Source organism: Apodemus sylvaticus, chromosome 17 (assembly GCF_947179515.1).
Source record: "Apodemus sylvaticus chromosome 17, mApoSyl1.1, whole genome shotgun sequence".
Lineage (NCBI taxonomy): Eukaryota > Metazoa > Chordata > Mammalia > Rodentia > Muridae > Apodemus > Apodemus sylvaticus.
The window spans coordinates 36965404-36981909 of NC_067488.1; the positions used below are offsets into that span (position 1 = coordinate 36965404).

Consider the following 16506-nt stretch of genomic DNA (forward strand, 5'->3'; position numbering starts at 1 on the left):
ACTCAGAGGCTTTACTATCATTTTTCCCCATTCTTGCTTATAAAAGAAACAAAGCTGTAAAACTGTTTTTGTTTGACTCATGCTCCATTTCACTGTAGTAAGAAGATCTTAAGCAACACTGATGAAAAAGAACCTTTGCAAAAGCTTCTCTCACAAGCTGGGTATGGTAATCTACTGACTCCAGGCTGCTGGGTGCATTTGATAAAGAAACAACCCTCTCTCCTGCATTGATGCCTGTTGACAACCCAAACAGTCAGTCAGCATCAGCGTGGTTCTCAGGTGGAGCCTGTCCTCCTGGGAAGCCTCACTGAGCAGGGAAGCGCTTCTGTGAGTGTTCTGCACCCTAGCAGCTCCTCCCTGGGGTCAGGCAGGGAAAGAGCAGGAACTGAGGCTTCCAGGCCTTGGGAAATCAGTTTCTTCCAGGCCATGCAAGCTTTCCTCCCCTTTCCTTTTTCTTCAAACCTGAGTACCAGTCTGCTACAGGCTGGAAATGGCCTTGGCTAACCTTCCACTGAGTTGCTTTTCTGTGGGAGAGAGGATGATCTGTCCCATAAAGCCTCTGAGGGTAGAGGCAGCACAGGCACTCGGCATGATGACCCTGACCCAAGGGAATCCCTCCTCCCCTATGCCCACTTCTTAGTTTCCCATCATGCAACATGAACAGTAATACTTCTTGCTTCTCAACAATGTAATCATCTGTCAGACATACTTCTCCAGCACCCTCGGCCTTGGCCAGAGGGACTTATTAATGAAACATTTTTTCGTCCGGAGCCTTTCCTTGTTAACAGTGTCCGACAGATGATCAATAAGCCAGACTGTTTTGAATGCCAGTCTGAATATTCCCAGGAAAGAGCAACTGTATGGTGAAAGTGACTAATGAACCCCTCAATGAGACATTTGCCACCCAGCCTGGGTTTCTGCTAGGGAGGCTGGCTGCTGTCCCTCGTCGTGTATAAAGGGTTTTGTGGGGTATTTTTCTAAGTCTTGTCGGCAGCTGTCCCTTTTGCACTACATGTTTTCCTTTTTGTCTGTAGGGACCTAATTACAATGCCTAGATGGCTTCTCTAATCCATGGTGCCTGCTGTAGCTGACATCATTCAGGAGTACAGGCACAGCAACTGCAGACAGATGTATCTCGCTTTGCCCACCGACTGCGAACCTGAAAGAGTCACAATCTGAACCTTCCTTTAGGTTTACAATATGGGTTTGGAGACACTGTTTCCAAGCTGACAGATAGTAATTTATTGCTAGAGTACAAGACCTACCTTAATCCTCATTTGTGCGGGACCAGAAGGACAAGAGGTACACTCTCTGACTTAATCTGAATTCTTGTCTTCATTTCTCAGATAAGTAAAGCAAGGATTAGAAAATAAATTTCATTTGCTTTGAATAATTCAGCTGATAGGTACTAAAGATGAACCACTCCACACTTGTCAAAGGTCAGACTCCTGCTTTTATTCCACGGAAACCTGCCTCAAACATACATATATACATACATACACACACATATATACATATAGATACACATACTATATATAAACATATATATAAACACATACATATATAATACAAATACACATACCTATACACACATACATATATATAAACACACATACATATAGACAGATATATACACACATGCCTATATATATATATACATATATACATATACATACATATAATTACACATACAGACACATGCACGCACACATACTCACTCTCTCTCTCTCTCTCTCTCTCTCTCCTCTCTCTCTCTCTCTCATGTAACTGACTAGGTATTAGAGGAATACCTACAGAAGCTACTGGGTAGAAAATTCAAAGATCTGATCCTCCCACAAGATCTACATTCAGACAATTATTTGGCTCTGGAGTAGATTTTCAAGGTTTCTGCTGTGTCCATGAACCAGAGAGCTGGCCTCCTACTAACTTAGAGTGTTCTTGTATCAAGCCCCTGCCCAGCATGCCTGTGCTCCTTACCATCTCCACCCTTGCTTGGGTTGGGGTTCTCTGGAGTGTTCAGAGGCCTGAGGGGAATGATGACGTCATCCGCATTGACCCCTTCTCCCCCATGCTTCTCAGAAACGTGGGTCACGAGTTCTGACTGATTTGGTGAGAAAAGATTACAGCATTTACACATGAAGATGGCTGTGTTTTCTGTAGGAAGAAAAAAGAACAGGACATATTGTTATTTCTCTGTCATACAAACAATGATTATTCCAAAGAAGAGAGAGAGAGAGAGAGAGAGAGAGAGAGAGAGAGAGAGAGAGAGAGAGAGAGAGAGGAGCTTTACGTATTGTCATCCACCTGTGTTCCCTATGCAGACACCTCAGGTGGTAAGGAAACTCTCTTTTTCTGTATTTCAAAACTTTCTCCTCAAGAGACCAGCACAGACCTCCCTGTGACCCAAATCCACCCAGAAGCCCAAACTCCAGAAAAGCACAGTCAGTGGAAACACAACCGTAGTTTCACATGGAAGTTAACCTCAAGCCAAACCCTGCTCTCAGATAAAGGGAGGGGCACACTGGAGGTAACTCCGGGAGAGGCACACTGGGAGTGCATCCTAGCCAAACTGTCAGACCAGGTACAAGGAAGCCTGGCCAAGGCAACAGTCCCCGAGAACTAAGACCCTTGCAACAACGGAACTGAACCACTGGCTCCAACACCCAATGGGACAAAAGCTAGGAATGTATTGCTTTTTCATTTTCATTAATTAATTTATTTATTCACTTTATATCGATCACAGCCCTCCTCCCTCTTCTCCTCTCAGTTTCACCCTCCCATGCTTCTTCCCCATCCCCCCCTCCGGAGGTACCAACCCACCCTGGTACATTAAATCTTATCAGGACAAAGCACATCCTCTTCCACTGAGGTTGGACAAGGAAGCCCAGCTAGAGGAGGGATCCAAAGCCAGGCAAGAGTCTGAGTCAGGGGCATCCCTACTCCTACTGGTAGGGGACCCACATCAAGACCAAGCTGCACATCTGCTACAAATGTGTAGGGGCATAGGTCCAGTCCAGGCGTGTTCTTTAGTTGGGGCCTCTGTAGGTCCTCTTGTGGTGTCTTTGACCCCTCCGGCTCCCTCAACCCTTCCCAATTTTGTCCATAAGACTCCCTGAGCTCACCCTAATGTTTGGATGTGAGTCTCTGCATCTGTTTCCTTAGTCAATAAGGAAATGCAATCAAAACAACTTTGAGATTCCATCTTACACCACTCAGAATAGCTAAGAACAAAATCTCAAGGGATGGCACATGCTGGTGAGGATGTGAAGAGAAGAGAACACTGCCCCATGGCTGGTGGGTATGTAAACTAGTACGTACACCCTGAACATCAATTTGGCAGTTTCTCTGAAAATTGGGAATAGTTCTACCTCAAGACCCAGCTATACCACTCCTGGGCATACGCTCAAAAAATGCTTCACTACCCCAGAAGGACACTTGTACAACAATTCATAGTTTTATTCATAATAAAACTACCATAGATTTATTCACCTTTATTTATAATAGCCAGAAACTGGAAACAACCTAGATGTCCCTCAACTAAAAAATGAATAAAGAAAATGTGGTACATTTATTTACACAATGGATTAGTATTCAGCTATTAAAAACAAAGACATCATGAAATTTGGCAGGCAAATGGATGAAACTAGAAAATATTATCTTGAGAGAGGTAACCTATATCCAGAAAAACACACGTGGTATGTATTCACTTATAAGTGGATATTAGCCATAAAGTACAGGATAACCAGGCTACAATTCACAGACCCAAAGGAGCTAAATAACAAGGAGGACTCAAGGGAGGATGCTCGGCTGTCCCTCAGAAGGGGAAATCGCATAGACACTGGGAGTAGATGGAGAGGGAACAGGCTCAGAGCAGGAATGAGGAGGGGAACAGAAATGAGGATCGGGTATGGGAGGGGGTGCTGTGAGAGAAAAGGGAAATCGGTGTGGGGATCTCTGGGACAAGCTGAAGCCATGGAATGGGAGAGGCCCCTGAGAAGGTATAGGGGTGACCCTAGCTGAGACTCTTAGCAGTGCGGGATATGGAGACTGACGTGGCCACCTCCTATAGCCAGGCAGGACTTTTCAATGAAGGGAGGGGGACACCAACCCATCCACAAAACCTTCCACACAAAATTTGACCCACCAGGGATAAAGATGGAGTAGAGATTGAGGGAATGGCTAACCAATGCTAGCCAAACTTGAGACTCACTCCATGAGAGAGAGCTGACCTCTGACCCTATTAATAGAACTCTGCTGTGCGGAACGGGCGGCGGCGGCAGCGGCGGCAGCGGAGGCGGCGGCGGCTGCAGCAGTAGCTGGTCCAGCTGAAGGGCCATCAGCGGTGGAACCAAGGCGACACAGGGTCCAGTTAGGCCCTGCGCCCACGACCACTGACCTTCGCTGACCAGTCGGGCAGCAAGCAGCTGCGGTTCTGCGGAGCCTTTCGCTGCACGGAAGCCACTTCAGAACTCGGCTTCCTGCCAGTCAGGAAAGACTCACCTCCATCTTGATTCCGGGCTCCAGAGATCGGTCAGACTGAGGTACACAAACATAATCCTAGGCCCAACACCGCAGGGGTCTGATCCTGACGGGCGTTGGCCTGCACCCAGGCCCTGGGCTGTTTCGAGTGGCCATCGGGGCGCCAACCCAGCCAGGAGTTTTTTTTGCCCTGGCCAGCGCACGCGCCGCCATTTTGCCTACAGGAGCCAGAGTGCTCGGGAGGGAAGAGACTGCTAACAAGCGCAGCCTGAGGCTAACAAAACGGGGGTCTAGGCCCCAAAAGGCACAGGACTGACCCCAAGAACTGGGCGGCTTGGTGGGCCATCTGTGTGTCAACCCGCCCAGGAGGTTATTAGCACAACAGACTCTCCCGGTGCTTTCGGGGAGTGCGGACGCGCACGCCCGCCATCCAGGTCACCTGGCGGACCCAAATAACAGTCATAGCCCTAGGGGAACTTTGCTCGGACCTTGGCCTCCTCAGGGCCTGGGCGACAAGGCTAACCTAGTGTGCGCCAGCCCGGTTGGGGAAATCGGCTGCCCAGCGGAGTGAGCAGAACACAGGGGAGGTCACAGCAGCATACACCTTAAGAGCTCCCTGAGGGTGCACACGGACGGGTTCCATCTGGTCCACAGACACAATCTGGGGCAAGGCCTCAGGCAGAAGCCCTCAGGTCAACTCTCTCCGCTTCAGATCAGCCTGGGTGGCCACACCACATCTCCAGGTCCCTCAAGAGGCTAGTGGGGGCTTCCGGGCGGCCAGCTGGGAGAAGTCGGTGTGCTCCAATAAATCCTGCGGGCCCCAGCGGGAGCCTTCAGGTGCCTGCTTCGGGATCTGAACAGCCTGGACAACAGCACCCTGTCTACAGGCAGTGCAGGGTGTAAGCTGTGCACCAGAGGCCAATGGGGAAGGGGCAGCTTGCACTGGTGAGTCCAGCACTGACAAGACCAAGTAACACCAGTGAGAGCTAGATGGCAAAAGGCAAACGCAGGAACGTCACTAACAGAAATCAAGGCAATATGGCAACATCTGAACCCAATTCTCCTCTACCAGCAAGTCCTGGATACCCCATCACACCAGTAAAACAAGATTTGGATTTAAAATCACTGGTCATGATGCTGGTACAGGAACACATGAAGGACATACTTAAAGAAATTCAGGAGAAAATGGATCAAAAGTTAGAAGCCCTTGCAAGGGAAACACAAAAATCATTGAAAGAAATCCAGGAGAATACAAAAGCCAACAAGGAGGAAATGCAAAAAACACTTAAAGAAATACAGGAGAACTTTGGCCAACAGGCTGAGGTCATGAAAGACGAAACACAAAAATCTCTTAAAGAAATACAGGAGAACTTTGGTCAACAGGCTGTGGTCATGAAAGAAAAAACACAAAAATCTCTTAAAGAATTACAGGAAAGCACAAACAAGCAAGTGAAGGAGCTAAGCAAAACCATCCAGGATCTAAAATCAGAAGTAGAAACAACTAAGAAAACTCAAAAGGAGACAACTTTGGAGATAGAAAGCCTTGGGAAGAAATCAGGGGACAGAGATGCAAATATCAACAACAGAATACAAGAAATAGAAGAAAGAATCTCAGATGCTGAAGATTCCATAGAAACCATGGACTCAACAGTTAAAGAAAATGCAAAATGCAAAAAGCTTGTAACCCAAAATATCCAGGAAATCCAGGACACAATGAGAAGACCAAACCTAAGGATTATAGGCATAGATGAGAGTGAAGATTTACAACTTAAAGGGCCAGCAAATATCTTCAATAAAATTATGGAAGAAAACTTCCCTAACCTAAAGAGAGAGATGCCCATGAATATACAAGAAGCCTACAGAACTCCAAACAGACTGGACCAGAACAGAAATACTTCCCGTCACATAATAATCAAAACACCAAATGTTCTAAACAAAGAAAGAATATTAAAGGCAGTAAGAGAAAAAGGCCAAGTAACATATAAAGGAAGACCTATCAGAATCACAGCAGACTTTTCACCTGAGACTATGAAGGCTAGAAGATCCTGGGCAGATCTCATGCAGACTCTAAGAGAACACAAATGCCAACCAAAACTACTATATCCAGCAAAACTCTCAATCACCATAGATGGAGAAACTAAGATATTTCACGACAAAACCAAGTTTACCCAATATCTATCCACAAACCCAGCCCTAAAAAGGATAATAGGAGGACAACACCAATACAAGGAGGGAAACTTCACCCTGAAAAAAGCAAGATAGTAACCTTTCATCAAACCCAAAAGAAGTTAAGCAATCAAATTTAAAAAATAACGTCAAAAATGATAGGAAGTAACAATCACTATTCCTTAATATCTCTTAACATCAATGGACTCAATGCCCCAATAAAAAGACACAGACTAACTGACTGGATACGTAAACAGGACCCTACATTTTGCTGCTTACAGGAAACACACCTCAGGGTCAAAGACAAGCACTACCTTAGAGTAAAAGGCTGGAAGACAATTTTACAAGCAAATGGTCTCAGGAAACAAGCTGGAGTAGCCATTTTAATATCAGATAAAATTGACTTTCAACCCAAAGTCATCAAAAGAGACTCTGAGGGACACTTCTTGCTGGTCAAAGGAAAAATACAACAAGAAGAACTCTCAATCCTGAACATCTATGCTCCAAATGCAAGGGCACCCTCTTTCATAAAAGAAACTTTATTAAAACTCAAAGCACACATTGCACCTAACACAATAATTGTGGGTGACTTCAACACTGCACTTTCCTCAATGGACCGATCAGGAAAACAGAAACTAAACAAGGACACAATGAAACTAATTGAAGCTTTGGACCAATTAGATTTAACTGATATATATAGAACATTCTATCCTAAAACAAAAGAATATACCTTTTTTTCAGCACCTCATGGTACCTTCTCCAAAATCGACCATATAATTGGTCACAAGACAGACCTCAACAAATATAAGAAGATAGAACTAATCCCATGCCTCCTATCTGATCACTATGGAATAAAAGTGGTCTTCAATAGCAACAGAAACAACAGAAAACCCACATACACGTGGAAATTGAACAATACTCTACTCAATGATACCTTGGTCAAGGAAGAAATAAAGAAAGAAATTAAAGACTTTTTAGAACACAATGAAAATGAAAACACAACATACCCAAATCTATGGGACACAATGAAAGCAGTGCTAAGAGGAAAACTCATAGCCCTGAGTGCCTCCAAAAAGAAAATGGAGAGAGCATACATTACCAACTTAATGACACACCTGAAAGCCCTAGAACAAAAAGAAGCTATTTCACCCAGGAGGAGTAGAAGGCAGGAAATCATCAAACTCAGGGCCGAAATCAATCAAGTAGAAACAAAGAGAACCATACAAAAAATCAACAAAACCAGGAGCTGGTTCTTTGAGAAAATCAACAAGATAGATAAACCCTTAGCCAGACTGACCAAAGGGCACAGTATCCAAATTAACAAACTTAGAAATGAAAAGGGAGACATAACAACGGAAACTGAGGAAATCCAAAAAATCATCAGATCCTACTACAAGAGCCTGTACTCAACACAACTGGAGAATCTAGAGGAAATGGACAATTTCCTTGACAGATACCAAATACCAAAATTAAATCAGGACCAACTAGACCATCTGAACAGTCCCATAAAGCCTAAAAAAATAGAAGGAGTCATAGAAAGTCTTCCAACCAAAAAAAGCACAGGACCAGATGGTTTCAGTGCAGAATTCTACCAGACCTTCAAAGAAGAGTTAACACCAATACTCTTCAAACTATTCCACAAAATAGAAACAGAAGGAACACTACCCAATTCCTTCTACGAAGCCACAATTACGCTGATACCAAAGCCACACAAAGATCCAACAAAGAAAGAGAACTTCAGACCAATTTCCCTTATGAACATCGATGCAAAAATACTCAATAAAATTCTTGCCAACCGAATCCAAGAACACATCAAAACGATCATCCACCATGATCAAGTAGGCTTTATCCCGGGAATGCAGGGTTGGTTCAATATACGGAAATCCATCAATACAATCCACTACATAAACAAACTCACAGAACAAAACCACATGGTCATTTCATTGGATGCTGAAAAAGCATTTGACAAAATTCAGCATCCTTTCATGCTTAAAGTCTTGGAGAGAACAGGAATTCAAGGCCCATACCTAAACATAGTAAAAGCAATATACAGCAAACCGGTAGCCAGCATCAAACTAAATGGAGAGAAACTTGAAGCAATCCCACTGAAATCAGGGACCAGACAAGGCTGCCCCCTTTCTCCTTATCTTTTCAATATTGTACTTGAGGTATTAGCTCGGGCAATTCGACAACATAAGGAGGTCAAAGGGATACAAATTGGAAAGGAGGAAGTCAAACTATCATTATTTGCAGACGACATGATAGTCTACCTAAGTGACCCAAAAAATTCCACTAGAGAGCTCCTACAGCTGATAAACAACTTCAGCAAAGTGGCAGGTTATAAAATCAACTCAAGCAAATCAGTGGCCTTCCAATACTCAAAGGATAAGCAGGCTGAGAAAGAAATTAGGGAAATGACCCCCTTCACAATAGCCACAAACAGTATAAAGTATCTTGGGGTGACTCTTACCAAACATGCGAAAGATCTGTATGACAAGAACTTCAAGACTCTGAAGAAGGAAATGGAAGAAGACCTCAAAAAATGGGAAAACCTCCCATGCTCATGGATCGGTAGAATCAATATAGTTAAAATGGCCATTTTGCCTAAAGCACTATACAGATTCAATGCAATACCCATCAAAATCCCAACTCAATTCTTCACAGAGTTAGAAAGAGCAATTATCAAATTCATCTGGAACAACAAAAAACCCAGGATAGCTAAAACTATTCTCAGCAACAAAAGAAAATCTGGGGGAATCAGTATCCCTGACCTCAAGCAATACTACAGAGCAATAGTGTTAAAAACTGCATGGTATTGGTACAGTGACAGGCAGGAGGATCAATGGAACAGGATTGAAGATCCAGAAATGAACCCACACACCTATGGCCACTTGATCCTCGACAAAGAGGCTGAAAACATCCAATGGAAAAAAGATAGCCTTTTCAACAAATGGTGCTGGTTCAACTGGAGGTCAGCATGCAGAAGAATGCGAATTGATCCATCCTTGTCTCCTTGTACTAAGCTCAAATCCAAATGGATCAAGGACCTCCACATAAAGCCAGACACTCTGAAGCTAATAGAAAAGAAACTGGGGAAGACCCTTGAGGACATCGGTACAGGGAGAAAGTTTCTGAACAGAACACCAATAGCGTATGCTCTAAGAGCAAGAATTGACAAATGGGACCTCATAAGGTTACAGAGTTTCTGTAAGGCAAAGGACACCATCAAGAGGACAGATCGGCAACCAACAAATTGGGAAAAGATCTTCACCAATCCTACATCAGATAGAGGGCTAATATCCAATATATATAAAGAACTCAAGAAGTTAGACTCCAGAAAACCGAACAACCCTATTAAAAAATGGGGTACAGAGTTAAACAAAGAATTCTTACCTGAAGAACTTCGGATGGCGGAGAAGCATCTTAAAAAATGCTCCACTTCATTAGTCATTAGGGAAATGCAAATCAAAACAACCCTAAGATTTCATCTTACACCAGTCAGAATGGCTAAGATTAAAAATTCAGGAGACAGCAGGTGTTGGAGAGGGTGCGGAGAAAGAGGAACACTCCTCCACTGCTGGTGGGGTTGCAAATGGGTACAACCACTCTGGAAAGCAGTCTGGCGGTTCCTCAGAAAACTGGGCACCTCACTTCTAGAAGATCCTGCTATACCACTCCTGGGCATATACCCAGAGGATTCCCCACCATGTAATAAGGATACATGCTCTACTATGTTCATAGCAGCCCTATTTATAATTGCCAGATGCTGGAAAGAACCCAGGTATCCCTCAACAGAAGAGTGGATGCAAAAAATGTGGTATATCTACACAATGGAGTACTATTCAGCCATTAGAAACAATGAATTCATGAAATTCTTAGGCAAATGGATGGAGCTAGAGAACATCATACTAAGTGAGGTAACCCAGACTCAAAAGGTGAATCATGGTATGCACTCACTAATAAGTGGTTATTAACCTAGAAAACTGGAGTACCCAAAACATAATCCACACATCAAATGAGATACAAGAAGAAAGCAGGAGTGGTCCCTGGTTCTGGAAAGACTCAGTGAAACAGTATTTGGCAAAACCAGAACGGGGAACTGGGAAGGGGTGGGAGGGAGGACAGGGGAAGAGAAGGGGGCTTACGGGACTTTAGGGGAGGGGGGGGCTAGAAAAGGGGAAATCATTTGAAATGTAAATAAATTATATCGAATAAAAAAAAAAAAAAACTCTGCTGTGCTTGCAGACAGGAGCCTAGCATAACTGTCCTCTGAGAGGCTCCACCCAGCAGCTGATAGAGTCGCTTTCTGCCACTTAATTTCTACCTAAAACACTGTCACTTTTCATAACAAAACTAATTATTCCTAACATAATATTAGGCAAGGAGACATAATGAGACGAGAAAGAACTCATATTTCAATTTGATAAAAGAATTATAGATACAAATAAAATCATTATATTTAGGACCCAAAAGCAATTACAAGGCAGGGTTTTGTTGACATTTTTACATGTCTACTGAAATGGTGTAACTGATATGATACAAAAGACCATGGCTTTTCAACCAAACAGATCCAGCAAACCCAGGTTAAGTTTCCAGCTCCCATCCCTAAATACTTTAAAGTGCTGTGCCCTTGAAGTTCAGGTGCTCTCTCTCTCTCAGTGGCTGATGTCAGCGGACAGAGAAGGCCGGTACATTCCTAGGTAGCAGATACTGGGTGATCCCACCGTGCTCCAAGGCCGTGTTTCTTTCAGCTGCCCCTCTGCCTTGCCAGACAGCTGAAGTCACACGCTGCCCAGCTCCCCATGGGACTTACATGTCAGCTATCAGAGCTGGGTGCACCCACCAATACCACGGACCACCCACCAATACCACCGACCTCTAGGCCCTTGCACTGTGTCCTTTTAAGTAGTTGCCACATGTCTCTCTCAGTTTCCCTTTCTGCCCATTTCACTAGATACAGCCAGAGCAGCTCCTTCTCCACAGACCCCTGCTCGGCCTGCCTGTTCCCTCACCCATCTCAGGACTCTGCTGGTGTTCATGTCAGGATCGGCTTAGCCCTGGCATTCTAGTTAGCCTCACAGGCAGCATGCAGAACTGTGGGCAGCAGGAGGTGAGACAGTGCAGATGACATGAACCGTGCCACTTTACCTTTACAAAGACATCCCTGTCGCCTTTATCCAGCAAAGCAGGCCACTGGCCACATCATGCAATGGTCGAAGCACGCAGGCCCACCCCTCACACCCACTGGGAAACACTGCTTCATCTGGTTGCTTCTTTCTGAAGCTCACGCACTCCTCCCTCCCTGCTGGCGGGCCTGCGGACCAGTCCCCAGCTCTTTTATCTGAAAATGCAAACCTCTCTTGATCCCCACCTTCCAGCTTCATCTTTCTATTTCTCTTTGTAGCAAGAAAGAGAAAAAGAGCACGAGGGACCAGCCACTCAGCATTGCTGGCATAACAACCAAAGCCAGCCAGATACAGGAAGTCACAGGAAGGAGACCCTTTGTTGACTCACAGGAGAGATCTAACCACAAAGTGGCAGTGGAGGTAAGCACCTCAGAGATCAGTTCCTACCAAATACATGCAGCAGAAATTTAAGGGACACAGGACCAGCGGCGGCAGCAGCAAAAGGCGATGGCAGCAGCAGCGGAACAGAGGCGACAGGGACCAGGCAGGTCCTGCGCAAGCTACCACTGGCCACCACCAGCCAGCTGGGCTACTTGCGGCAGAGTTGCAGTGCTTTTTACCGCATTGAAGCCCCATTAGACTTCTGCCTCCTGCCAGCCAGTTACAAGAGGCTCTCCGTCATCTTGGCTCCCGGTCACCAGAGAGATCTGACAGCCCCAGGTACGCAGACATAGTCCAAGGCTAACATTGCTGTCAGGCTTTTGCCTGCACCTAGGCCCTGGGCAACTCGATGGGCCATCTGTGTGCCAACCCGGCCAGGAGGTCGTTTGCCCTGCAAACTGCCCAGCACTTGCAGGGGCGTGGGCCGCCATCTTGGCTACAGGACGCTAGAGTGATCTAAGGAAAAGAGCCAGCAAGCAGACATAGCCCGAGGCAAACATCGAGCAGGTCTAAGCCTGTCAGGCTTGTACCTGGGCTCAGGCCTGGGCGGCTAGGCAAGCAATTTGTGCACCAACCCAGTTGGGGGATCTTTTGCCCTGCAGAGGGATCAGGACTTGGAAAAGGCCCCATAGCATCCACCAACATCACTCCCTGAAGGAGCAAACTGGCAACACCAGATTCACAGAGACAACTTGGGGCAGGTCACACTAGGGCTCCAAGGGCACCCAAGAGGAGGGCAGCACATCAGCAATCTGTGCCAGGGGAAAGCCAGTAAGCCAGAAGTGCTGAAATAGCCTTACAGGCTCACAGGAGGTTCAAACACCAGCCAGTGACAACAACACTATCTAACACCAGAGATAACAAGATGGCAAAATGCAAACGTAGGAACGTTACTAACAGAAATCTAGGCAGTATGGCAGCATCAGAACCCAATTCTCCAACAACATCAAGTCCTAGATACCCCAACACATGAGAAAAACAAGATTTGGATTTAAAATCACAGGTCATGATGCTCCTAGAGGAACAGAAAAAGGACATAAATAAATCTCTTCAAGAAATACAGGGGAACATGAATAAGTTAGAAGCCCTTACAATGGAAACACAAAAATCACTTAAAGAAATCAGGAGAATATGGGTCAACTGATAGAAGCCAATAAAGAGGAAATGCAAAAATCACTTAAAGAAATGCAGGAGAAAGTGAGTCAATAAGCAGAATTCATGAAAGAGGAAACACAAAAATCTCTTGAAGAATTAAAGGAAAACAGAAACAAACAAATGAAGGAACTGAGCAAAACCATCCTGGATCTAAAAACAGAAGTAGAAACAACTAAGAAAGAAAAAAGGGAGACAACTTTGGAGATTAAAAAAACCTTGGGAAAAAAATCAGAATGCCAATATCAACAACAGGATACAAGAGATGGAAGAAAGAATTTCAGATGCCAAAGATACCATAGAAACCATTGACTCAACAGTCAAAGAAAATGCAAAATGCAAAAAGCTTGTAACCCAAAACATCCAGGAAATCCAGGACACAATGAGAAGATTATAGATATAGATGAGAGAGAAGATTTACAACTGAAAGGGCCAGCAAATATCTTCAACAACATTATGGAAGAAAACTTCCCTAACCTAAAGAGAGGGGTGCCCATGAATATACAAGAAGCCTACAGAACTCCAAACAGACTGGAACAGAGCAGAAATACCTCCCGTCACATAATAATCAAAACCCCAAATGTACTAAACAGAGAAAGAATATTAAAGGCAGTAAGAGAAAAAGGCCAAGAAACATATAAAGAAAGACCTATCAGAATTACACCAGACTTCTCACCAGAGAACATGAAAGCTAGAAGATCCTGGGCAGATATCATGCAGACTCTAAGAGAACACAAATGTCAGCCAAGACTACTATACCCAGCAAAACTCTCAGTCACCATAGATGGAGAAACCAAGATATTCCATGACAAAACCAAATTTATATAATATCTTTCCACAAAACCAGCCTTTCAAAGAATAACAGGAGGTAAACTCCAATACAAGGAGGGAAACTACACCCTGGAAAAAGCAAGATAGTAGCCTTCTTATATCAAACCCAAAAGAAGATAACCACTCAAATATAAAAATAACATCAAAAATGACAGGAAGTAATAATCATTATTCCTTAATATCTCTTAACATCAATGGACTCAATTCCCCAATAAAAAGACATAGATTAGCCGGGCGGTGGTGGCGCATGCCTGTAATCCCAGCACTCTGGGAGGCAGAGGCAGACGGATTTCTGAGTTCGAGGCCAGCCTGGTCTACAGAGTGAGTTCCAGGACAGCCAGGGCTATACAGAGAAACCCTGTCTCGGAAAAAAAAAAAAATTACAAAAAGACATAGACTAGCAGACTGGATACATAAACAAGACCCTACATTTTGCTACATAGAGGAAACACACCTCAGTGTCAAAGACAAACACTACCTCAGAGTAAAAGGCTGGAAGACAATTTTACAAGCCAATGGTCTCAGGAAACGAGCCTGACTAGCCACTCTAATATCAGATAAAATTGACTTTCAACCTAAAGTCATCAAAAGAGACACAGAAGGACACTTCTTGCTGGTCAAAGGAAAAATCCACCAAGAAGAATTCTCAATTCTGAACATCTGTGCTCCAAATGCAAGGGCACTCTCATTCATAAAAGAAATGTTACTAAAACTCAAAGCACACATTGCACCTAACACAATAATTGTGGGTGACTTCAACACTCCACTCTCCTCAATGGACCCATCAGGAAAACAGAAACTAAACAGGGACACAGTAAAACTAATTGACACTTTGGACCAATTGGATTTAACAGATATTTATAGAACATCTCATCCTAAAGCAAAAGAATATACCTTTTTCCTCAGCACCTCATGGTACCTTCTCCAAAATTGACCAAGGCAGACCTCAACAAATATAAGAAGATCAAACTAATCCCATGCCTCCTATCAGATCACTATGGAATAAGATTGCCTTCAATAGCAACAAAAACAACAGAAAACCCACATACACATGGAGGCTGAACAATACTCTACTCAATGATACCTTGCCCAAAGAAGAAATAAAGAAATCAAAGACCTTTTAGAATTTAACAAAAATGAAGGTACAATATACCCAAATCTATGGGACACAATGAAAGCAGTGCTAAGAGGAAAACTCATAGCCCTGAGTGCCTCCAAAAAGAAACGGGAGAGAGCATACACTAGCAGATTAATGGCACACGTGAAAACCTGGAACAAAAAAAAGCTAATTCACCCAGGAGGAGTAGAAGACAGGAAATCATCAAACTCAGGGCTGAATTCAATCAAGTGGAAACAGAACCATACAAAGAATCAACAAAACCAGGAGCTGGTTCTTTGAGAAAATCAACAAGATAGATAAACCCTTAGCCAGACTAACCAAAGGGCACAGAGACAGTATCCAAATTAACAAAATTAGAAATGAAAAGGGGGATATACAAACAGAAATTGAGGAAATTCAAAAAATCATCAGATCCAGTACAAAAGCCTATTCTCAACACAACTGGAGGATCTGGAAGAAATGGACAATTTCCTAGACAGATACCAATTACCAAAGCTAAATCAGGATCAGATAGATCATCTAAACAGTCCTATAACCCCTAAAGAAATAGAAGGGGTCATAGAAAGTCTTCCAACCAAAAAAAGCACGGACCAGATGGTTTCAGTGCAGAATTCTATCTGACCTTCAAAGAAGGCCTAACACCAATACTCTTCAAACTATTCCACAAAATAGAAACAGAAGGAACACTACACAACTCCTTCTATGAAGCCACAATTATGCTGATACCAAAACCACACAAAGAACCAACAAAGAAAGAGAACTTCAGACCAATTTCCCTTATGAACATCTATGCAAAAATATTCAATAAAATTCTTGCCAACCGATTCAAGAACACATCAAAACAATCATTCACCATGATCAAGTAGGCTTCATCCCAGGAATGCAGAGATGCTTCAATATACAGAAATCTATCAATGCAATCCACTACATGAACAAATTCAAAGAAAAAAAACACATGGTCATTTCACTGGATGCTGAAAAAGCATTCGACAAAATTCAGCATCCTTTCATGCATAAAGTCTTGGAAAGAACAGGAATTCAAGGCCCATACCTAAACATAGTACAAGCAATATACAGCAAGCCGGTAGCCAACATCAAACTAAATGGAGAGAAACTTGAAGTAATCCCACTAAAATCAGGGACTAGACAAGGCTGCCCCTCTCTCCATATCTTTTCAATACTGTACTTGAG

At 43.7% G+C, this 16506-nt stretch overlaps 1 protein-coding gene across 3 annotated transcripts in view; it reads right to left on the reverse strand.

Annotated features, from left to right (window-relative positions):
• The window catches only part of Zfat (zinc finger and AT-hook domain containing), a 196369-nt gene that overhangs the window by 150690 nt on the left and 29173 nt on the right, over window positions 1-16506 (reverse strand). For all 3 annotated transcript variants that reach the window (XM_052161180.1, XM_052161181.1, XM_052161182.1), the window contains exon 2: window positions 1978-2154. In XM_052161180.1, coding sequence (XP_052017140.1) covers window positions 1978-2154 — 177 coding nt within the window. The remainder of the gene's footprint in view (window positions 1-1977; window positions 2155-16506) is intronic.